This window comes from Micrasema longulum, unplaced genomic scaffold, assembly GCF_059751315.1.
Source record: "Micrasema longulum isolate JH-2025_06_02 unplaced genomic scaffold, ASM5975131v1 h1tg001351l, whole genome shotgun sequence".
Taxonomy (NCBI): Eukaryota; Metazoa; Arthropoda; class Insecta; order Trichoptera; family Brachycentridae; genus Micrasema; species Micrasema longulum.
In genome coordinates, this window is record NW_028278537.1 from 133,219 (window position 1) to 155,700 (window position 22,482).

Sequence of the window (22,482 nt, forward strand, 5' to 3'; positions counted from 1 at the left end):
TGCAGTAAATAGCGTGATAAATGATAAATTCATAAATAAAAATAGCAGTTTTGTAATATTTTCCATATTTACATCGGTGAAATTCAAATATGTGATTGCGCAGCGGTATTGCGCACAAATAACATTAAGTAGAAAAAGTTCAATAAATAAAGTGTACGTCGCGAAACGTAAATATTTTGACATTTAATATTAGGTGTTGACGGATGTTGCATTGAGATCGCGAATACGATAAACAACCACGGTGAGAAATTGTTATCACGTCGCTTATAATCACGACGATAGTTATTTGTGATTGAGCTAATGGTATTACTTAAAATCACTGGAATTTCAACTGTCATTTACATTTGCGTTGCAGAAAAACATAGTTCATAACATTAAAATTTCTTTAAATTTTAAAATTTTGTGAGCCACATTTTAAAATTTTAGCTTTTGACACATCAGATGCATTTGAAAAATTTTTAACGTAAAACTGGGGTGATGAAAAATGTAAAAATACTCAATTTAGGGGAAATATTTGTACGAGAATATAAGAGGAAAAATGGACCTAAACATCTCGTGGAGAATGTCAAATTGAGGAACGTAAAAACGAGGTTTTATTGTAAAATACATTATAAATAAATAGACCTGTACATTACATTATAAATAAATATTTTTTCGCGCTCAGCCACCGTACGGGCTGGGCGTAAAATAAAGTTCCTCTCCAACCGTAGCTTATAATCTTATAATAAATTTAAAAATAAGTTGTTATATTTTAGAAAATAATGAGTTAATGTTTATAAGTCGTTAGTGTGTAGTAGTGTAGTCAGGTTTTAGACAAACAGTGGAAAAAAGAAGACTATTTATTTAATAGCATTGTTTTATACTTTATTCTTAACAAAATATGTGACAAATAGTGAACAATGGAAACTTTCAAATTATAGTGCGCCTGTAACCTTTAAATCATAAAATTTTAAGTGAATCATTAAAACCGTTTAAGAATGCATCAGCTTTTGACGCGAAAGTACCTAAATGTTGCTATTTGGAACACTACACCCATAATTAATAAATTACAACAGTGTTACTAAAAGTGAACTGACATTTATTGATAAATACATAATATTTCAAATATCTGCCTTCTTATAACATACAAAATGATAAATCAAACCGCTCATACACGCGTTGGTGTAATATTCATTTAAAAAAGTGAATTGAACAGGAATGTTGCGTCTCTTAAAATGAAATAATACGGACCAAAATGGACACCAAGTCGTTGGAACAATAGACATAATCCCCCAGTCTACACACGTGCGTTTCCAGAATTTCTCCAGCAGCCAGTGGACCACGTGGTGACGGTATCTACCTACTGTCTACAAAAGATTCTCTTCGGACATCTATCTCTCTTTGTTAACCATGGAGTTGATACAGTGCTTTATTTATTTAGTTTTTTATTGCTTACTTCTTGGCATGAACACTTGACAAACTTACTGCTATGCTCTATTTTTTGTAAATTTATTGATATCATTCTAACTTTGCTAGAATTCCACTCGTCCATGCGCTTTGTAGCTGCACGATGATTGATTATTTGGCTTTCATATATCAACTTTAAAATACCTAAATTTTGTAAATGGGGTTTAGAATTCCAATCGTCTATGCGCTTAGTAGCTGCAAGACGTGTTGTAATCTTACTCCTTTTTACTATTCATATTATTATTATTTATTTTTTTTAGTATCATTAATACACTAAATTTATTTGTCCATTTTTAAAATGTGTAAATGGGGGCTAAATTTCTAACTGTCTATGCGCTCTGTAGCTGCAAGATCTCCTGTAATCTATCTCCTATCTGTTATAATTTAAGATTGATCTTAATTGAAAACGAGGAACTAGAATCCCAACCGTTCATGCGCTCTGTAGCTGCAAGACGTACTGGGATATTTATTAATTGTACAGCGCCTTAGAGGTGATTTTCACAAAAATGGCGCTATATAAATTATCCAACCATATATATTACTAACATAAATTTAATAAAAAACATGATGCAAGTAATCAATTACCTTTTAACTAAATGTTATTAAATATTTGTATCTAACCACTTACCGACTTTTAAATGTCTACCGGTTTCGAGACGTACCCGTCTCTTCGTCAGAACACCAATTAAACCAACATGCAAAACCCACTATACACCTTCACCATAGTTGTTGCACAAAAATATAAAACCAACACGACATGCATTTTAATAAGCACATGCACTGATTAAATTATGAAAATATTCTATGTTAACATATTACAACAGAGATGAAGAACATTTAAGAGAAGGTAATATAGAAGTCCAGGCATCTACAGGGCTTATGACCTGTCAATGGCTGGTTTAAGTGGCCACTTTATACACTGTGTAACATTCACCATTCTGCCTATATTTGAACATCTATATTCCTTCAATTCTTTCATCTGTTGATGTTTGTGAAGTTAAAGAGCTGAAACCTTTATTTATGCAGGTGAGATTCAACGAATTGAATTATTTCACCTACATACTAGGCAACGCCTGAAAATATTATTTTTTCAATTTCTATACTTCTTCATGGACCAGGTAATTTATCAACAATATTTTGAGTTTGTCCAAATTTTTGTAGACAAGGACTGGATTCAACTCCCTGGGGAGCTGTTTATATTAACATATTACAACAGAGATGAAGAACATTTAAGAGAACGTAATATAGAAGTCCAGGCATCTACAGGGCTTATGACCTGTCAATGGCTGGTTTAAGTGGCCACTTTACAAAAATTTGGACAAACTCAAAATATTGTTGATATTCTATGTTGTTTGAGAAAAAGTTGTAAAAGTAGAGGGGTTGGAGGGAGGGGGTGAGCTTAGTAGGTTTAGGGTGACCATTACAGTGGAACATCGTATAATGGACTATATTGAAAGGTTGTTTGATTATTGATCAATGGAACATTATTTTTTAAAGCTTTCCTTATGTGAAATGTTTCCATATTCTTTACTTTTAACCCTTTATTAGTTGTATGTAAGATTTTAACTCATGTATTATTATTTTTTTTAAATATTTTTTTTAAGCCAATCAACAGGTTAAAGTAAGCTCTAATAGATTGGCATTAATGAATAATGAGTAATACTTAATCTTAACATTCTTAAAATCTACTTAAATTAACAAAGTGTATAATTAACAAAAGGTATGCATATAGCATAATCTAGGCGGAAATGGCACGTGTGACATCGCAAGTCAGGAGAGACAACACCTCTTGCTTCTTAAATGCCTGCCCTTGCTGTAGGAACACATCGGCAGTCCCGTTTAGTGAGATTTCGTTCACTGTTCTGAGGATCCTCGGCAGAGGCGAAAAGAATCCGATGTTAGTTTTATAATTTCCCACAGCAAAGACAGAATTGGTACGCAAGTTACGGCGAGGTACATTAAGGTTTCTCTGAGCAAGGATATCATGGGCATCTACACAGTTAGATATTAATTTATGTAAGAATATCAAACTAGCCAGAATCCTTCTGAATTCTAAACTAAAGATATGAAAAAACGATCATATCATTTTTATTAAAGTCACTATTTAAATTGATAAGGTGATTTGCGAATTTAGAGAAATTATTATTGTTAAGACACCTCATATGTTTTTTAACACGAATACCCAAATTTCTTGATGTTCGTCCAACGTAAACTGAAGGACAAGAATTGCATTTTAATTACATGTTGGTTTAATTGGTGTCCCGACAAAGAGACGGTACGTCTCGAAACTGGTAGACATAGAAAAGTTTACCACAAAGTTAATGCTTTATAATTACCTTTTTCTTTATTCAGTACTGAACTATAGCTTAATTTTGCTCCGGAACCCAAGCCCACTGTGCCCTGGCTCCGACTTCTGCTCCTATTGGATGAAAGGCTTCTAGTTGTTTCTAAAAGTAAAAATGTACTCATTTTATTTTGTGGCTTTCAATGAAACACTGAAAAATGTTAAGTTTTTAAAATCTGTACATTTTAGGCTGACAGCATAGAATTATAATCTACCAAAAGGCGAGTAGAACCAAGTTTGTTTACATCGTACTGTGTCCAAACAAAGATGGAGACCCTGACGAAGAAGTCTGACAAGAAACAAAAAAAGTTTACGTCTGGCAGGAGAGCCATAGATAAATGCGGATTTTTAGTGTTGCCACTTTCTCATTCGTCTTTGTAATTAAATTGTCGGAGGGTTTTCAAGAATAGCATTAAGACAAAGCAATCGAGATGCCCAATCGACTTTTGTCGAGTGAGTGACAAAATGTCACGTCTCTCCAGCATAAGGCTCCAGTGTTGTAAATACAGCAAAAATACCTACTCGTCATTCAAACATAAATGCCGATCTTTTTACACGAAGGAAGTTTGACAGCTGAAGTTTCGATGTCGCATTCGAGTGTTAATGTCGAGTGCTTTGTGGCACTCAAGATTAAGTTGATTGGTTTTCAATCGACTTCATTCGTATGGGTGGTTCAAGAATGCTGGCAAGTGGCTCGTCGAATTACGGAAGCCGCATTAGATTCTAATTACGAATAATTTCAGCATAAGGCCCCAGTAGCTCAATCACTAATAACTATCGACGTGCTAATAAACGACGTAATCGTATTTGCGATCACAGTGGAACATCCGTGAACACCTAATATTAAATGTCAACATATTTACGTTTCGCGACCTATAATCCTGCTGCGCGATCGCATATTTAAATTTCACCGGTGTAAATATGGAAAATATTCCAAAACCGCTTTTTAAAATTGATTTATTTATGAATTATCATGCTATTTATTGCATTTAGACGAGGTTGGCAAGCCAAATATCAAGGAAAGTAGTCGCCATAGTAATTGTAATATAATTTTTACTTTTTTGTATTAGATACTCTTTACTATTTTGCAAATGCAATATATTGTATTTTTTTTATAGTAAACGCCGATTTTTCGCCAGTGAACTGTATTTATTTACTAGGAAAACAAAAAAAATGACACGAGCGTTAACTTAGAGATTACACACGCGTTGACTTATGACTGTGATAACTTAATCATGTTTATTATTGTTCATTGTGATAACTCAAATGCTTATCATGTTTTTAAGCACGTCGATAATTATTTGTAATTCAGCTACAGGTTATTTTGTACATCGAGGTGTAAAAATTATTTTGTATTCGGGCTTCATAAAAGGAATTTCAGTCCAGAGACGCAGCGCGCAGGATTTTCCTAGCAAAAACGCTGATCATATTTTACTTCACAAAAACAAATATATAAACCATTTCTTACTTTCTCGTCCTCGTTTTCCGGAGGGATTTGTACACTCCACGTCTTCAGAACCACTTGCAACTCTACCCGAACTCTGCTCATTCTCTAAAACAGTAAAATACCGCGATCGAATTAGAGCGCAATCAAATAAACGGAGATTATGAAGCTTTAAACTGTTGCATCAATAGCAGATTTATATTTTGACTCTTTCACGGTGGAGTTTATAAGATATGGCACAAAGTCATGCGGCCACTGGACTATGAATTACAAAGAAAGAAACACAGGATCTACAGCAAATTTAAAAAAAAAAGAAATTGAACGTAGTCAGCCATAGAAAACTGAAACTGAGATAATAGCCATTTTTTTCAACAGTTTGAATGTTTTTGATTTCAACAAACGATAAACAATGAATACATAAGTTTTTTAAATATTATAAACAAGAATCTTATTGTGTATTTGACCAGTTGAAAAGATTTTTAAGGTACCATAAGATTTTTCTAGTTTTGTGGGTGTTTTCTGCAAATTGAGAAATGCCGTTTTTGTGATCGACACCTTTCTCCGGAGGTTATTATTAATACAGTTTTTAATATGAAAGCGGTCTGGCTGTTTTTGGCAGAACATAGAATCGACCTTACTGCACCCGATGACATCAATATCTCTCTTTTCTTTAAATTGTGGACTGGCTGCTTTCTGCATAACTAAGTTCAATTTGTGTTTACTGTATACATAGATATATTTATTTATGTAACTTTTTGTACATAATGTTTTTTGTACACATTGGCGGGCTTATTGCCAAATGGCAATTTTTTCCAACCAAGCAATAAAATTATAGTTTTCTTTTTATAATTCAAGTAACAGAACATATTCAATAGAAAAAAAAATATTAAAAAACTAAAGCTATATAAAAATAGAAATAAACGTATTTAATTAATATATTACAACATAGATGAAGAACATTTAAGAGAAGGTAATATGGAAGTCTAGGCATCTACAGGGCTTATGACCTGCCAATGGCTGGTTTAAGTGGCCACTTTACACACTGTGTAACATTCACCATTCTGCCTATATTTGAACATCCATATTCCTTCAATTCTTTCAGGCTGTTGATGTTTGTGAAGTTAAAGAGCTGAAACCTTTATTTATGCGGGTTAGATTCATCTAATTGAATTATTTCCAGGGAGTTGAATCCAGTCCTTGTCTACAAAAATTTGGACAAACTCAAAATATTGTTGATAAACGTATTTGTTAATGAATTACCTCCGGTCAAAACTATTACTCAATGGGAAAAAGGAAAAAAGAGGAAAGAGGAAAAAGGAAAGGAGGAGAGATTAAGGAAGGGAAAGGAAATGTTTCTTCAGACGTCATTTAAACAGAGATAATGTGGTAACATCTTTGATGGTGGATGGGAGATGATTCCACAGTCGAGCCGCATGGACACTATATGAGTTAGAGAAGAAAGAGGAATTGTGGATGGGTATTAAGAGGGTACCTCGAGAATTAGACCGAAGAGGTAAACCATGAACTGATAAGCGTTGAAATTTTTCACGCAGGTATATAAGAGCGTTAGGACTATGAAGTACATTGAACAAAAGTGAGAGGGAGTGATAGTCTCTCCGCTATCTAATTTTGAGCCATTTCAGTTGCCTACGATAATCAGAAATGTGGTCATATTTCCTAAGACTAAAAATGTACCTGTATACTCATACTTTGACTCCCTTGCCAAAGATGGCATTACTTGTGGAAACACTAAATATTCCCATATCCCCATCGAAGATATTCTCGTCGCCGCTAAAGAAGAAATGCTGGTAATTGGAACATTATAGTCCTTCAAATTTAGCTTGATTAAAATAACAGCTGTCAAACTCATGTCAATAGTGATGGGAAATTACTAATCACTGATCACTGATCATGTACTAATCAAATCGATTTTTTTAGTTGTTTCATGCAAATATGAAACTCTGTTTCCGAAAATTGGTATAAAAACGCATAAACAAGCCTATTATAGTGTGTTGAATACAATTATTCACCAAAAATAAGACATATATACTTTTTTCGTGAACATTATCAAACGAATTATTTTTTATTTGATCAAATTACATTGATCAATTTGTCCATCTCAAACGTTTTTGCAAAATGATGTAACCTTGTAAGAACGTTGTAAATAATACCGTTTATTTTAGTTTTAAAGCTGATTTTATATATTTATGTTGATTTATATGTCAAGCATTGTATTGAAAAAATAAATTAACATACCAGATACAAATGATTTTCGTGTGTCAATATAAATCACTCCTTAGACGTTACTACAAAGTTATGTCGTCAGTTTTTCTAACAACTGTCATTCTAATCATGCTATATTTTAAGAACTATAGTAACATAGAAATTCAAATTAAGTGATTTGAAATAAACTATAAAGCAAATCTATGCCATAATTTTAGCATAAAAGAGTTATATATCATAGTTAAATATTATAATGCCATCGTGTTGACCGATTTATGTGCTAAATTTGTTATAAAACCGTCTCAGTACATAGCTGGATGTGTTTGTTAGGATTGGTCCCAAAGATATTAATGATTTCTATTTGCGCATGCGCGGACTTGTAATATGGAACCTTAGAGTATATACATATATATGGAACTAAAACACTCGCGTAGTTCCATAATTAGACAAAGCGCGGTGTATTTTATACCAGTTCGCGCATGACTGCGCGGTCGAAAGGTCGTGTGTGGGGCGGGGCTGTCGCATACCAGTCTTGATTTCTTTGATAACAAGTTGTCTTCTTTCAAACGATCACTGAGTCTTATTCAATTATAAACATCTCTCTCCCGCTTGCACTATCACAAAGTCTACAATATACCATTGAGTCTTTTTACTTTTTTTTATAATAATTGTCTATGTATAAGTCCTTAAAAATGCCCATTGGGCGTATATACAAATAGATATCATAATCAGTCACATTACGGGTTAATTTAAAAACTTTAAGGGCCCATTTTTTTCCTACTTATTAAACAAATTAGTTCCTTACTAAACTATGGGGGATATTCAGTAACAAAACGCCTAGTAATAGGAAATAGGAACGTACAAATCTATCACTTTATGTAAATGATAGTAAAAGGTTTCTTGCAATATATTAAGATCACCACATGCACTCAAGAAAGTCTAATCAACTCTCAAAAGAAATGAATTCATTTTAATATAATCGGCTTTGACAAAATTCAAATTGTTTTCTGTTATTTTAAAACTTTTTTCACTCACTTGAGATAATCCAATATATAATGGTGGATGATATTCATCAATTGGCAAAAGCGACCTATTTGCTATTGATTCATTTATATTTCCAGAATTAAAAAATATTAAATCCAAAAGGCAATTGTTTTTATAATTTAGATAATTGAACTGATGCAAATTCAAGAAACAAGACACCAATTATTTCTTGACCACCTTGATCACTGATATCACTTGAGATAGAACGGTCGTTGTTACGATCCCATTTCAAGTTTGTTGGCAGATTATAATCACCCAATAATATCATTTTGGTAGCTGGATATCTTGCTCTCAGAAGCTCTACATCCTCACAATAGACAATGTACACTTGCACATCAGATGATGGTGGAATGAATGTACAACCGATATTAAATCATGATTTTTTTATGATACCATAACAAATAAGTCTTCTACATTATTATTTTTGCAACACAGTTTTCTCGAAGAGAATTTTGAACTCACATATATCAAAACACCACCTCCTTTTGATTTAATACTTGTCTTTCTGTAGGTAGTTTTAAAAAAAAACCCAATTCACCATTTTTTATTTCAGGACTGAGCCATGTTTCCGATAAGCAAAATATATCATAATCCATTAAAGATTAGTTCATTTTTAATTCTTCTAGTTTAAATTTTACACCTCTAACATTTTGATAATATTGTGTTAAGTTCTAAGTTAGTTTTTTTTACGCGTTTGTACAATTCTAGGCGTGGAATTGATATACTTAATGGTAAGATTTTCTTCCCCGTTCTCTTTACGTAGATCCGATTCTTCACGAAGATCTTGCATCTGTTTCTGCTGCAATGTAGTTAAATCAGCGTACGCTCTTACGTTATTTTTTTATGAGCCGACGCTTGTAAATTATTGACTTCGACCGGTTAGAACTTTCTAGTTAAATTTTTATTGGTCTGACTACCCCGCTCTGGGATTACCAAGTCTGTACGTTTTTTTCACATCATTTTGAATGGAAATTTCAAGCTGAGAAATAGTGATTTTGACAGCAGTTTCGTCCTTTTAAAGCCGGGTAGATTGAGCTGTAGCACTGCTCTCCGGAATGTTACGCAGTATAACGTTTTTTTAACGTTCTTTTCATTCTTCGATCTCTGATTATGCTCCAATTAAGTCATTCGAGTTCAATTGTGGTTGAGGGTGTAGAGATTGGTTATTTGTAATTTGTTTGTACGTTTTTATTTCACTTTACAAACTTCCCATTTTCATTGCCATTTGGCTAATTTTACCCATGATTTGCGAAAATTTCGGTGTCAATTTAACAATATAGTCTTTGTAATATTTATTATTTTGATCATTTATAAAAATGTTTAACTGCGCAATTAATTATTTTTCCTCAGTAATATAGCACATCGCCGTTTCTTTGGACATGTTGTAACGTTGTAAAAAACAAGTCCAACGTACCCCGTTTTTGAAAGCATTTTAGTACTGGAATATAATTCTATGTTGCCTGATTTAGCGCCATCTGACGGCCGCGTTAGTAACTCATCCATACGATATCCGTGCGCGAGAAATAAATTCTTTTCCATTTGAAAACTCGAGACGAACAGTCCAGCTGTCGTGGAAAGACTCAAAGGGCAGGCGACCGCACATTTCAAAAATGTAGTCCTTCAAGAAAGGGAACGTTCAACGTAACGTAAGCCTATTGGTTTTAAATTTATTAGCGCAATTCTTGTAGAGAGAGATACCATATTCTAATGAGATTGTATTTTATACAGGTTCCTTTTTTTCTATCTTTTTATATTTTTCCACCTTTTTCTATTTTCTTTATTTATTCCACCTTTTTATCTACTTTGTCCGATGATAAAATTTTTACAATATGGTATATTTACTCCATGATTTGAATGGATCACTAATTATTACGAAGTTTATTCGTAAACACCTGGAAAAGTTGGTGTCAGATTTTAAAGTTTTCTTCAAGATCATGAGACACAAATTAACAAATGCAATGAAGCAGACGATCTTATACTGAATTCGGATGTTGACAAACAATCTTCTGGGAAATCATCAACTGAGCCAACCATGAGTTAAAATATATCAACCGAAGACGTCGCATATCAAACTCCATCTGCGGATTTTATTTTGTAAAATCAACATTATTTCATATTACACCTCGAGAAGAAAACAATCAAGAATCTATTTCAGTTGTCATTATTATTGTTACGAATATTTACTTCTTAGATAAATTTATTGTCAACCATTTATTTATATCAGCTAGGCAGAATTCTGATTTTTTATATTAACTAATCTTGTTACATTTGTAGAGGATTGCTTCTTTTATTAAAATTTTGTATTTCACTAACGAGTTGTTTATTTCATAAAATCCAGATCTTTAAGTCATTTTTGTTCCATTTTACAGTAAGGTATTTTATATACAACGTTTTTGATTCCGTTCATAAAATTAAATTTATACAACATAATCTTATTCTTTTGGAGAATTCTCATGTCCTTGCCGATTGAGCGAAACTGGTGAAGGGTAAGTTGTTTGTGGGTACTTTATTTGGTTATCTTCATTATTCTTCTAAATCTTAAAAATTTGCTTATTGGTTTGTGATAACCTACCTTTATAATGTCGCCCAACTGGGACCAAATAATTAATTTCAACCTATAACTAACTTGCCTCTTTACAATGTTTATTTTCAAAAGTATATGTAAGGTTAATATGAATAAACCATTGGTTGAGCAGCCCCGAGTTCGTCGCTCCTAGAGTCTTTAAAATATGGCTTGATTAGAATTACAGTTGTCAGCAAAAGTGACGACATATCTTTGCAGTTACGTCTAAGGAGTGATTTATATTGGCACAGGAAAATCATTTGTATCTGGTAGGTTCATTTATTTGTTTAATACAATGCTTGACATATAAATCAACATAATTATACAAAATCAGCTATAAAACTTTTTAAAAAATCAAATAAACCTAATTATTAACGACGTTCTTACAAGGTTACATCATTTTGCAAAAATGTTAGAGATGGGACAAATTGATCAATGTAAATCGATCGAATAAAAAAAAACATTTGATGTTGTTCATGAAAAAGAGTATAAAATATCTTATTTTTGGTGAATAATTGTCTTAAACACACTATAAAAGGCTTATTGTTGTGCTTTTATCTCAATTTTCGGAAACAGAGTTTCATGTTCGCATGAAAACACTAATAAAATCGATTTGATCGGTACATGGTCAGTGATCAGTACTTTCCCACCACTAGTCACATTAGTTAGGCAGCTGTCATTTTAACGAAGCCATATTTTAAGGACTATTTTATTTATTTATTTACCCCTTTTACCAAAAATAACATTTTACGTTCACTTTGCCCAGCTAACAAGGGTACATACCCCGTTCCAAGCTAGGCAATTACATTCTTATAAATGATAATAGTTAACAAATTAATAGAGAGCACTGACCAATCAAATATAAACTTACTCGTATATACATTTTGATACATATACATTCACACATACACATATACACATGTACATACACACACACGTACATACACCCATGCGCATACAAATACATACATTCATAAAACATAGATAATTTATTTATAATGCGAAATTTCATGGTTGGCATCTATATTTATATATTTTAAAAATATTCTTTATTTTCATATTTTATTTTCGACATCCAGTAAGAATCTCCAATCCGTGGCATGCATCAACTTTTCTGACTCCCTACGACCAGTGTCATGAAAGAGCGAGGTCAACACCTTCCGCAACTTGACAACACTCCCGTCTTTCCATGGTTCTGGCAAAAGGTTATAGACCTTTTTGTCTACGTAATAGTGTTGTCTCGATGCCAGAACAGTGTTGACCCCTTCACTTAGTATCAGATCCCAATTAGAGTATCTTGTATTATGGTTGTGGTTGACGCTCGGGTAAACGTCTTTATGTATGCGTGTAACCACTACCGTTCTCAATATATACTGTTGAATAATATTCAGTACTTTGAATTCTTTGAAGAGCAAGTCACTTGGATAACGAAATGTTTTTTTAAAATTACTCGGATTAAAGATTTCTGTGCAATTGGTACAGGTTCAAGGGTGGTTTTCGTGCAACCTCCCCAACCAATTAGACTGTAAGTCAACACAGAATTTGCCAGTGCATGGTATAGGTGTTTCAATGAGCACCGGTCAAATACACATAAAATTTACCTCGTGCCCGGCCCATTTTAATTAAAATTCATGTTTTGTGAAGGGTTTCTTAAAAGTGTCATAATTATGAACATACTAAGTTAAATCAATTGAAACTTCTCATATTTATTTAAAACTATTTAATAAGTCATTTTTATTTGATAGTTTTGCCAACATTAGCCTTTATAGAAAGCCACATTGCAATATTTGCACATATACCGGGTCTCACTCCTTTTTTTGTGCTTGGCACACACCTTGCAGGTTCGACAGGGTTTGTCTTTTTTTCTGTGGCATGTATAGCTATTAAAACATGCTTGGACATATCCCTGACAACCTGTTCGGTGGATCCTGCAAGTTTCGCACTCGGAGTGGATCCGGAGACTGCAAAATGTGGTCTCCCGAAGGCGAAAAATAATTACTTAAAACTAAAGAACCTACACAATCTAACAAAAAAACTCTAAAATTTTTCTTATTACTTACATTATTTTTCTTATACAATATAAAATAATTAAACAGAGCACACATAACAAGGTGAAAAAATACTTTTTTTGACCACTCAATGGTCTTCCTGTGAATATTGCAATAGGACAAGAACTGGTCCGAGATGTCCGCACCGCTTATATACTTATTATATTCCAGCACACTTTCAGGTGTGTAAAATATTCCTCGTAAACAATCTTCAAAGTCAAACGTCAACTGCAAGTGAAACTGGGCGAAATCGTAAAGGTCAATGGCGGCCACAAGTAGCCGTGAAAAAACATGTGATTTCAATCGATAAAAGAGATTTATTTATTTATTTATTTATTAACGGACATTGTCCATGTATACAATTTATAAGGTTTAAATATTACAATAAAAGAATAGTTTAAAACATTTTTAAAAAAAAGAAAGAAGCATTGACAAACATAAGGGACATCGAGACAAGATCTGGACTATTTATTTAGTGCTCGTTTAAATCGTTGTAAACTTTTAAGTTGGTTTGGTTTGCCAAAAAAGTCCAGATCTTGTCTTGAGTTAACATACGACAAAGGCGGGTCATTGGAGAATTTAGGCCATAGTTTGTTTGCTATGCTGATCGATGAACAGTACTTCATTGTTTCTCAATCTACGAGTCCCAGTAATGATGGAACATCGATTATACCATTTAGTATGCCGAACATATATATGGAGTCAATATTAGTTCTACGTTTTTGTAGAAATATTTAACATTGACTCTATTTCCGCATAAGAATAATTATCTCTCTCTAGTCCGAGCATCCACGCTATTTTTCGAAGCAAGCGATGTTGGACTGATTCAATGTGATTTATGCGATTGACATAGAATGGAGACCAGACCACTGAGGCATATTCAAGAAGAGGGCGAACAGTTGAGCAATAAAAAGTTTTGATTGTACGGACATTAGTAAAATCAGAGGATATTCTGTTAATGAAGCCAAGTAATTTCAGTGATTTATTTACTGTATTATCTATATGCTCGTTGTATGTCAGTTTATAGTCCAAAACAACTCCTAAATCTCTGATGGACTTGACTACATCAATTTTGGAGTTTTCTAATAGGTACTCGAAGGAAATTGGTTGTTTTGTTCTATGAAATGACATTATTTTGCATTTTTTACATTTTCATTTACCGATATTGCAAATCAGATGACAGCTTTGGAATGGTCTGAGTATTTACTATTCTTAAAACTACGAAAAAGTACTAACAAAAGTCACTAGATGTGAATAAAATGCGCATTTTTAGATAGCTGGTACACCACGTGAAAACACGGGACCGGGACCCAACGCTCGGATACACAAGCACGTGTTTATACGGCTCCGGGATACAATGTGTTCTAAGTGAGATGAAAAAATGTATCAAGCGCTTAATTTTTGCAGTTATAGTTTCAATTCGTTCATCCCACCTCAAATACTGGTCTATAGTTATTCCAAGATATTTTATACTTTGAACTATAGTGGGTACCCTGCACGCGTATATTATAGCTACAAAGCCCAATCCCACGGTAATATGCAGCGAATTCGTTGTTGGTAAACGCGAAACTGACACCAACCAATCGCAAACTCACAAGGAGTTCACAACGATTCAAGAAAATCAATAAAATATTGGAAGGTTTAAAAATATAAAAAAATAAAAAAAATTGTTTGCGGCAAAACAGACTTCAACTCATTATTCTGTTAACACTAGTAGTTATTATTTAACAACAATATTTTGAGTTTGTCAATTCAACTCCCTGGGGAGCTGTTTATATTAACATATTACAACAGAGATGAAGAACATTTAAGAGAAGGTAATCATAAGCCCTGAAGATGCCTAGACTTCTATATTACCTTCTCTTAAATGTTCTTCATCTCTGTTGTAATATGTTAAGGTTACATCATTTTGCAAAAACGTTAGAAATGACACAAATTGTTCAATGTAAATTGATCGAATAAAAAAATTATTCGTTTGATGTTGTTCATGAAAAAAGTATAAATGTCTCATTTTTTGGTGAACAATTATGTTAAACACACTATAATAGGCTTGTTTTTTCGTTTTTTATATCAATTTTTGGAAACAGAGTTTCATGATTGCATGAAATAACTGATAAAATAAATTTGATCAGTGATCAGTAATTTCTCATCACTAATGAAATTAGTTTGACAGCTGTCATTCTAATCAAGCTATATTTTAAGAACTATAGTATACTATAGTAGAACTATATAACATCGGAAAGGGGATGGGATTTTACTAAAGGTGATTTCCGCTCCCTTTACGACTCCTTTTTTAATGCTGATTGGGACGGCATAATAGATTTAACTGATGTTAATGAGGCTGTTCATTATTTTTATAACACTGTTTACAATTGTTTAGATATGTGCTTTCCGAGGAAACACCCGGCTGTGAGTAACAGGAGATATCCGAGGTGGTTCTCTCGTGATATTATCAGTGACATCAGAAAAAAACACGGATACCACAAAAAGTGGAAGTCTTCTGGTGATCCATACTACTACTCTCTTTTTAGTAATCTTCGAACCGAGGTAAAACAGAAAAGAAATGCAGCCTTTGACTTTTATATTTCCGATATCGAATCAAATATCTTGCGAAATCCCAGTGACTTTTGGAGATATATTGGCTCTAAGCGCCGGGATGGAGGGATCATGGACTCCATGACCTGGAAATGTCAAGACGTTCGAAATGTGGATATTGTGAATGCTTTTGCTAGTAATTTTAAATCTGTTTACTGTTCTACTCCGAATAAAGAGGTGCATCTAAATAAACAAAGTTCGTCTCAAGGCTCGCAAAATATTTCAATAGATTATTTCAGCGAAACTGATGTCTTCAAATCTATTAGTTCTTTAAAGAACACTTGTTCACTTGGTCCCGATTTTGTTCCAACCGCTGTGCTGAAGAGTTGTGTACACATTTTCAAAAAACCACTAACTGTTATTTTCAATCTGTCCTTAAAAACAGGTGTCTTTCCGGAGTTATGGAAGATCTCCAAAATTTCTCCAGTGTTTAAAAAAGGGAATAAAACATGTATCGAAAACTATAGGCCGGTGGCAATTTTATCTGCTCCTGCAAAGGCATTTGAATGGTTGATATATCATTTTGTCTATCCCCAATTAGAACCATTCATATCAAACGAACAACATGGATTTCGGCCTGGGCGTTCAACCAATACAAATTTGATGGTGTTTACGAATTTTGTCACTAAGTCACTCGACAAAGGTGCTCAAGTAGACTGTTCGTACAACGATTTTTCCAAAGCGTTTGATAAGGTAGATCACCAACTTTTGCTTCTGAAACTTCAGAGGATTGGCTTTAGCGACATTCTTCTGAAGCTATTCACAAATTATCTTACAGATCGTAAGCAATATGTGTCATATGGACTGTATCAATCTGAAACATTTAATACCTCTTCAGGGGTTCCTCAAGGATCTAATTTGGGACCATTGTTATTTTTAATCTTTATAAATGATATTGGTAAAGTCATAAAATTTTGTAATTTTCTCTTATTTGCTGACGACCTAAAAATTTTTTGTGAAATACTGACTTCTTCTGATTGTATTAAACTTCAGTGTGACATTCAAAATATAATTCAATGGAGCAAACAAAACAAATTGTTCTTCAATGTTTCCAAATGTTTTGTAATGGCATACACAAGAGCATCCAAAACAATATACTATCGTTATCTCATGGACGGAGTAAGACTTGAAAGGGTTTCAACGTCCAGAGATCTCGGGGTGTTGTTTGATGCTCAGTTATCTTTTAATCTTCATATAGTTAATCTATGTAATGACTCCCTTAAAATGCTTGGTTTTGTTCTTAGAAATGCCAAGATCTTTTCTAACACTCAGATTTTGAGGACATTGTATAATTCCTTGGTAAGAAGTCGTTTGGAGTTTAGTTCCATTATTTGGTCGCCACATGAGACTCGATACTCTTTGATGGTGGAGAGAGTGCAGAAAAAATTTCTGCGCTATCTGTACCTTAAAGAGTGTGGATATTATCCTTGGCTCTTCCCAACTGACTTTTTACTGGGAATGCTAGGCTATCAGTCATTATGGAGGAGGAGGGACGTTCATTTGGGTGTTCACTTTTTCCAGGTGATCGGTGGTCGCATACATAACTCAGAAATTCTGATGGATGTAGGTCTGTTCGTACCTGATAACTATCTTCGACAAAGACAGCATCGATTGTTTTACCTACCGCGATGCAGAACCAACCTGCCAATGGTTATGCCGGTTGGTAGGGCAATCTTGCTACTTAATCGCATCGCCTCGGATGTCGACATATTTCACGACAGTGGGCCTTCCCTTAGGAAAGCACTTTCTAACATTTAATTTTTCTTTTTACATTTTGTTATATTATTTTAATAACATAATTATCTACTGTAATTTGTGATTTATTATTGTATTTAGAATGAATTGGGTCTTTTTCTGTAATGTTCTAAATATCTGAATAAATAAATGAAATGAAATGAAATGAAATAGTAGAGTTTACCCAAAAAATAATACCATATTTTAAAATTGAATATACATATGCAGTGGACATAACACATTCATTTTTTGGCATTTAAAAAAAAAATTGTCTTACAACCTGAACCCGGAGGTAATCTGATTGGGAGAAATAATTTTCTTTTATATTTCGTTTGCACCCATAAAATATCGTTCTTTCAAAACACCATATAGTATCGTGTAAGACTTTTTTTATGCCGGTTTTTAGCGTGTTTTTGTAAGTTTTTTCAATGATCCTTAATTTTTCCTTCCGTACTTTTACTTTTATTTGCTTTTTAAATATTTTGATATTTTTATGTTTTTTTATTACAATTTTTTGTATGATTTTATTTGATACTCAATCTTATTTGGCATATTATTTATTACTCATATTTCTTACTACAGTGTAAAGTGAGTTTCTAGAAACCATATCTCAATTATCATTTCAATTGTGTTTTTATATAAATATTCTTTTTATATTGATTTCAATGATACTATTATTTATTTTTTTAAATACTACTATATTTCACTATAATACTTTTATTTTGTTGATTTAAATAATACTGTTATTTTGTATATTTGAATATGTATGAATCTAAATTAGTATAATTTATAATTTACGTTTTAATATTTATTTCTGATTATCTTTTTTAAATTGTATTCATTGGAATTTATTTTTTTATTACTTATACCCTTTTTCTGGATTGTTATTATATTGCATCACATGTCATTATAATTTAATCTAATTAATTTTACTATGTAATTTTTATTGTTAATTATTATGGCTTGACACGGGCACAGCCTAAAAAGCCTTAGTAAGTTCACTAATTTATTTATTTATTTATTTTGTTCATTAACGCCCAAAATGCATTTTAAAAAAAAAAAGAAATACATGCCAACATACTCAATAATAAACACAGAATATACAGAAAAAATATGTGAAATGAGTTAAAAGGGATATAATAAAAAGTTTTACAAAGTAAAAAAAAAATAATAATAACAAAGGTATGCAAGAAAAAACAGTAAGCATATAAACAAAAAATGCAAAGATATAAGCTTATGAAATAAATTCTGTAAAGCAAACAATAAATAAAGTGTTACGGTAAGCAAGAAAGACATTTTTAAGTTAAATTAATAAACAAGCGAGCATATATTATCACGAAAAAAAAAAGAAATAAAAATATGTATCTATGAAATGCGTATTAGCCAATACTACAATGCAATTTGATATAATAGTAAAAAATAAAAAACAAGTATAAGGTAATAAAAATAAACAAGTAAGTATTTTTTTAATTTATGGGATTGAATTGTCAATAATAGTTTGACGAGCAGCTACAAATAAACTTGATATTGTGGACTTATAAGATAGTAAAGAATTGGACAGAATGTCTGCAGCCGTTCCGTAAGTGTTACCTAACCTACGCACTATGCAGTCTCGGTTTCAATGAATTGTTTTGTTGGTTGGAAGAAGTACTGGAGCAATAAAGTACTCCTAGTTTGGCAAGTATTTTTGGTGCGTCAAAAAGAGAGTTCACAAATTTATACAGTACAATGAGATCATTAATAGTTCTTCTTTCAGAAAGTGTTGTTAGGTTAAGCAGTGTTAATAAATAGTCATAATTCACATTTTGTTTTGGGATGTTTAGTTTGTAGTTTATATATCGTAGAAATTTATGTTGAATGTTTTCTATATTATAAACATGAACATTATAGCAGGGTGACCATATCGATGAATTAAAATCTAAATTACTTCTTACAAGAGAACAGTATAATATTTTCAACGATCTGATGGACTTAAAATTTTTTGTGATCTCAAAATAAAGCCCAACATTTTTAACGCCTTGCTTGAAATTTCACTGACATGATTTACAAAATATTTAAACGAGTGTAATTTTGAGTGAATAAATAAATAAATAAACATTATGAATAAAAATTTGTGCTACCGTGAAAGTATTCCTCAAAGTGGTTTGGATTTTTCCTGTAGCAGGTGGCTCCAAACGGACACTTTTTTTCCTCTGGCGGCTCATTATTCAATGATTATTAAAAAATGAAATAAAAAAAATACTTTTTTGTGAAAATTATAGCAGCATATCAACGATTTACACCTCAATATAATGTTTCTTACTTCGGTTATTTTTTACCAATACCTTATCGCATATCCCCTTATCTTCAATATTAGAATTTCAAAGAATTGGATTAATGGATAAATGGTATCATTAGCGATAAATATAGAAGCAAGATAATATAGATAATGGAACAGCCGAACTGCTACGTGCTGAAGAATTCGGCCCTTTGGGCCTCAGTTGATTAGTTATGATCTCGAGCTTGAAATTTCGCCTCTTTGAAACCCACAATTTATTTTTTGCTATTCGGTGCAATCTACATGTAATAAAGAATAATCTGTCAATCAAAATATTTTTTTATTTTTTTTGCACCACAACAGGCCAGGAGGCCCAATTACAGCGGTGAATTACATCACAGAACACCCAGGCTTGAGAAAAAATCACATTTAATTTTTGTGTTCTCACCGGGAATCGAACCCGGAACCTTCCGTCTGTGAGTCAAGCGTCTTGACCACTACACCGCGGAGGCCGCCGATTTTTATTATATACAAGCGAACCCGACAGACGTTGTCCTGCCCGAACGCTAGTTTGCCTGTTATTAGTAGGTTGAACAAACATTTTTTTCATAATTAATTACACAAGTTATTTATTTTGGACTTTTTTAAGCTATTCATATATTCGTAATAAGGGTTTATTTTTTGTTTTATCTCCACGTGTTATAAGCTAAGAAGCCTCATCGTGCTCAAATCAAAATCGTGCAAAAATCACTATTCTAGTGCCACAATCTATGGAAAAAATACGTGAATGCGTGTTGATGAAGAAAAGTCAGACATCGTTTTACCCTGAGCCTTCTAAAATTATGACACTTAACTCATGCCCAATGCGAATTTAATCACTCTTTAATCACCAGCAGTGTTTTGATGTGACTTGACATTTAATTCGAAATCAAAATAAATAACGAAAATGACAAAATAATCAATCAGCAAATGTGCCGATAATAAAATAGATTTAATCAAAAGTCGATAATTTAACATTACATATCACTAACACGGGCTGTAAGAACTATGTTTTTTAAGTACGTATATGATTTTTATATTTTTTAGGTCGCTAGAAAGTGTTTTGTAGAACTTTATTGCTAACAACAGTTAGAGAGAATAATGCTTACGTATGAAATGTTTAATGAAAAAAAATATATATATATATCTAAGAACCAAAATTTATTTACAAGTAATTCAAATAGATCAAGTCAAAGAAGGAATCGTGTGTTAGAAATAGCACATTGTAAAACGAGGCTTGCACAGAGACATGCATATTTTATAGGCCCAAAAATTTTCAATTCTTTTTTTACTGATAATATTTCATTGATTCCAAACTTTCGAAATTCTCCTTCTTTTAAAAAACACACGCTATCCTGGATTCAAACTAAAGATATGAACTCTTTTTTTCTATGATATTTTTTGTTGCCCTTTAATTATAAGGAATATTTTTGTGTTTATTTTTTGAATATTTTTTTTTTCCTTTTTTAATTTCTATAAAAAAAATACATATTATCTTTTCTTTCTTATGTTACACAAAAATATTATAACTGTTCATTATTTATTATAGGAGCAAAAATTCATTAACATTTTTTTGTATACCCGCGAATAGGCTATGCTTTTGTGGGATTTTTTGTTTACTATTTTTACTATTAATATGTATTTCATTGCTATGTTATAATGTTTTATTTTTTTAATACTCTGTTTTTATTGTAAAAAAATAAAAAAATAAAAATAAAAAATGTAATTTTAGTTGTATTCCAATTAGAGCCTAAATTTGTTTTAAAATTTCTAAAAGGGTCTACGATACGAATTTTGATGGATGCAGAAAACGAGGAAGACCGAGAAAGACATGGCACGATCAAGTCCATCAAATACTTGAAGATGGACATGTCAAAAGTAAGAATAATCGGCGTGCGTGCATGAGAAGATGTATGAATGTAGAGCAAACGAGGTCTGTATGCAACGATAAAGTGATAAGGCGTTCTATCCTCTCTGCGTGATGGTTTGTTGTTGTTGTTGAATGCGGCTTTTACACGAGTACAAATAGTTTTTAAAATTTGCTTTCAATTTATTTATAGTCTTTAAAATATAGCTTGATTAGAAAGACAGTTGTCAGCAAAAGTGACTACATGACTTTGTAGTAACGTCTAAGGAGTGATTTATATTGACACACAAAATATATCGTTCGTATCTGGCATGTCGATTTATTTTTTCAATACAATGCTTGATATATAAATAAACATAATTGTATAAAATCAACTTCAAATTTTTAAATTATATTTTATATTTTAGACACTGACACTTGTGCAATATTTACACACATGTCCACCCTCATTTCAAAATAACACACCCTCACCCAACCTCTCACTCACCTACACTCACACAAACACACTAGTATGTATTGTACGTGTATTTAATGTATTTCTGTGGATATCTGTCATTGGTTTTATTCTCTGTATATTTTATTTGTTATATGTTTGTTACATGTATTACTGTTGATATCCCCAATAAATTTAAAAATTTTAAAAACTAAAATTAACCTAAATATTAACGACGGTCTTACAAGATGATATCATTTTGCAAAAATGTTAGAGGTAGACAAATTGATCAATATAAATCGAACGAATAAAAAAAATCATTTGTTGTTGTTCATGAAAAAAAGTAGAAAATGTATTTTTTGTGAATAATTGTCTTAAACACACTATAATAGACTTGGTAGGTGACACGTATTATTGTTGCCGTATTTGAAGTGAAGATATTTGG

General features: G+C 32.3%; 1 protein-coding gene across 5 annotated transcripts in view; it reads right to left on the minus strand.

Annotated features, from left to right (window-relative positions):
• Positions 1 to 22,482, minus strand: part of LOC148275744 (uncharacterized) — a 154,129-nt gene that overhangs the window by 66,910 nt on the left and 64,737 nt on the right. The window contains exons 10-11 of one of the 5 annotated variants that reach the window (XM_088235258.1): positions 5,259 to 5,342; positions 3,783 to 3,893 (exon numbers count right to left, since the gene is read on the minus strand). The exons of 1 other annotated variant lie outside the window; for it this stretch is intronic. In XM_088235258.1, the coding sequence (XP_088091384.1) occupies positions 3,783 to 3,893; positions 5,259 to 5,342 (195 nt within the window). Of the gene's footprint in view, positions 1 to 3,782; positions 3,942 to 5,258; positions 5,343 to 22,482 lie in introns of those variants that run through there. 3 more of the 5 variants (XM_088235262.1, XM_088235259.1, XM_088235260.1) reach the window with 3 other exon arrangements.